The sequence below is a fragment of the Notothenia coriiceps genome, unplaced genomic scaffold (assembly GCF_000735185.1).
Source record: "Notothenia coriiceps isolate Sejong01 unplaced genomic scaffold, NC01 NC01_scaffold00007167, whole genome shotgun sequence".
Taxonomy (NCBI): Eukaryota; Metazoa; Chordata; class Actinopteri; order Perciformes; family Nototheniidae; genus Notothenia; species Notothenia coriiceps.
This window is the reverse complement of record NW_011339868.1, coordinates 1-2,625: the sequence shown is the minus strand read 5'-3', so window position 1 is coordinate 2,625 and position 2,625 is coordinate 1. Positions and strand designations below refer to the sequence as shown.

At 41.9% G+C, this 2,625-nt stretch overlaps 1 protein-coding gene across 12 annotated transcripts; it reads right to left on the bottom strand.

The window, feature by feature from the left end:
* Positions 1 to 132: 132 nt before the first annotated feature.
* Positions 133 to 1,817, bottom strand: LOC104943915 (cytochrome b ascorbate-dependent protein 3-like). Of its 12 annotated transcripts, none has more exons than XR_798169.1 (3): positions 1,641 to 1,817; positions 1,548 to 1,569; positions 133 to 997 (listed from the first exon to the last, which is right to left on the bottom strand). XR_798169.1 is itself a non-coding variant. In XM_010769382.1 (3 exons), exons 1-3 carry the CDS (start codon positions 1,758 to 1,760, stop codon positions 700 to 702), a joined length of 417 nt encoding a protein of 138 aa, XP_010767684.1. In that variant the 5' UTR covers positions 1,761 to 1,817; the 3' UTR covers positions 133 to 699. The 12 variants fall into 12 exon arrangements, 4 of the variants coding, with proteins under 4 accessions (XP_010767684.1, XP_010767685.1, XP_010767686.1 ...); XR_798171.1 differs by having other exon boundaries at positions 133 to 975; XR_798168.1 differs by having other exon boundaries at positions 133 to 1,032; positions 1,659 to 1,817.
* Between the last annotated feature and the right edge of the window lie 808 nt (positions 1,818 to 2,625).

Sequence of the window (2,625 nt, the reverse complement as noted above, 5' to 3'; positions counted from 1 at the left end):
CCGCTAAGCTAAAGGTGGCTAATGTTGGGCTATAAAGGAACTACAGCACGGTCACATGACTTCACGTCACCACCGCTAAGCTAAAGGTGGCTAATGTTGGGCTATAAAGGAACTACAGCACGGTCACATGACTTCACGTCACCACCGCTAAGCTAAAGGAGGCTAATGTTGGGCGTGATGACGTTTAGTCGTCTCATTTAGACTCTTGTTAGCTATCCGATTACGTGCTATGTTGTGCTTACTGAATCTATCTAACATCTTACATGTTAGCATTCTTTGATTCAGTTAGCATAACATTGGTCTTTCTTTGATTCAGTTAGCATAACATTGGTCTTTCTTTGATTCAGTTAGCATAACATTAGCCTTTCTTTGATTCAGTTAGCATAACATTAGCCTTGCTTTGTTTCAGTTAGCATAACATTAGCCTTGCTTTGTTTCAGTTAGCATAACATTAGCCTTGCTTTGTTTCAGTTAGCATAACATTAGCCTTTCTTTGATTCAGTTAGCATAACATTAGCCTTTCTTTGATTCAGTTAGCATAACATTAGCCTTTCTTTGATTCAGTTAGCATAACATTAGCTTATCTTTGATTCAGTGCGAAAATGCACATTTCCGGCTTCAGGACTCATTCCTGCACCACTCCATTGCTATGGGTTTTATTGTTTCACTACTGAACTGTTTCCTCCCTCTATTGTCTTATTAGAGGTTGTGAAGCAGAAGTGAGAAGCAGAAGTGAGAGTGAGAGTCTATATATTTGTCTTTTATCTCACCGTTCCCATAGAGCAGCAGCAGGCCGCTCACCATCAGGACTGGATGCCAGTTAAACTGCAGCGCTGACCCGTCCCACGCAAAGCCCCCCCGCCAGTAGCTGCTCCACACACTCACACACACCAACACACACACACTCAGGCTCAGCAGCAGCAGGTAGCTCAGGTAGAAGCTCAGGACGGACGCCATGACGGACGGGTCTGAGGCCTGGGACAGAAGAGGTGAGGGGGTGCAGCAGTATCATTTTGTAATCAATATATATTTCTGTGTGACGCAAAACATAAAAGGCAACCGTTCAGGTAAGGTCAAATTCATCTGTTCAGATCTGAAGAAATTACTTTTGGCTTAATTATATAAACACTAGAAACAGCGCACATATACAAATGAGTGGCATTTATCTTAAATTATTTAAAACAATCTTAACTTGTCTATTAACAAATGTGAATAAAAGCGGTTGAATAATTGTCGATCATTTCCTCTCACCTTTACCTGCCCCTCTTTATCAATCAGCAACATTTGAAACTCTTTATAACACTGACAATAAGCTGGATGATAAATACATGTAATGCATTTTAAGCGTGTGTAATCTTCTAAATTAAACTTATCAACAAAATCAAGCTCGGTTTAAAATGCACCTTCCCCTTTCCTACATCACTCAAGATTGAGCAACTCTCCATAATGTATTCTAAACTCCGCCTGCTGCCTTTATTAATCAGCACCACTTCAAACCCTTTCAAATGATACGATGATATATTGGATGATCTGAGAGCGTGTCTTACCTGCAGCTGCAGCTCGTCTGGACTAAAGGAAAACCAGAAATAAGTGATGGTGTTATCTTGTGATTTCCCCATTTATTCTCGACTGATACTCACTGTGTTGGTGTTTCTCACTTCCTGTTTCTCCTCTGTAGATAAACTCTCACTTCCTCTTCCAGTCGAGCAGAGGGGGAGGCTGAGGGAACAGCTGGAGGAACAGCTGGGAGAACTATGCATCTGATGCTATATCCACTACCTGTGAATACACATATCACAGAGAGAGAAGTCAGAAGTGAAACTTTAAAGGTCCCCGATTCTACTGTTTCTCATCCAAAACACTCACGAGCAGTCCGTTATCAGACAGGCAAACAAAATGGTGTCTGATCCCCCCCACATACTCCACCTAGAATTCCAGCTCCTACCTTCTGGTAGAAGATTCAGGGTTCCCAAGAGCAGGCTGAACCGCTATAAGCACTCATTCCTACCTCTGTCCATTAAGCTTCTGAACATTCACATGAAATGAAATGTAGTCAAATGTACTTTTTAAATGTTGGCCATGAGAGTTGTGCAATTGGTCGCCATTGTCAGTATGTGCGTATTGTGTTTGTTCAAACGGTGTATGACTGATGGTATGTGTGTGTCTCTTAAAGTCCACCATGTTTGTATATGTACATGTATGCGGAACTGCAGGACGGAGTCCAGAACAAATGTCCTTACGGGGACGATAAAGTATATCGTATCGTATCAATACATCACAGGTCTCAGATATATACAGAGCCTGTCTCTGATTGGCTGAAACACCAAACAGATCATTGCAGCATTACCCATAATCCCCTCTGTTTCAGCCCTGTTTCCAAAGTGCTGATTCTCTGTCTGTTACTTTAGATGAAAATAAGGAGCCCCTCCCCACGCCCCTCTGAGAGACATTTGGTTACAAAGAACTCAATGGAGCTCTAGGAGGAGATTCAGGTGATAAGGGGGGGGGGGTTACCTTGGGTTGCTGATTGGCTAATGGTTACTACAAGACAAAACATTGTTATGACATCATAAAGTGGCCAAAATCTGTTTTTATAGAAATGGATCAGGACAAAAGAGAGAGAAT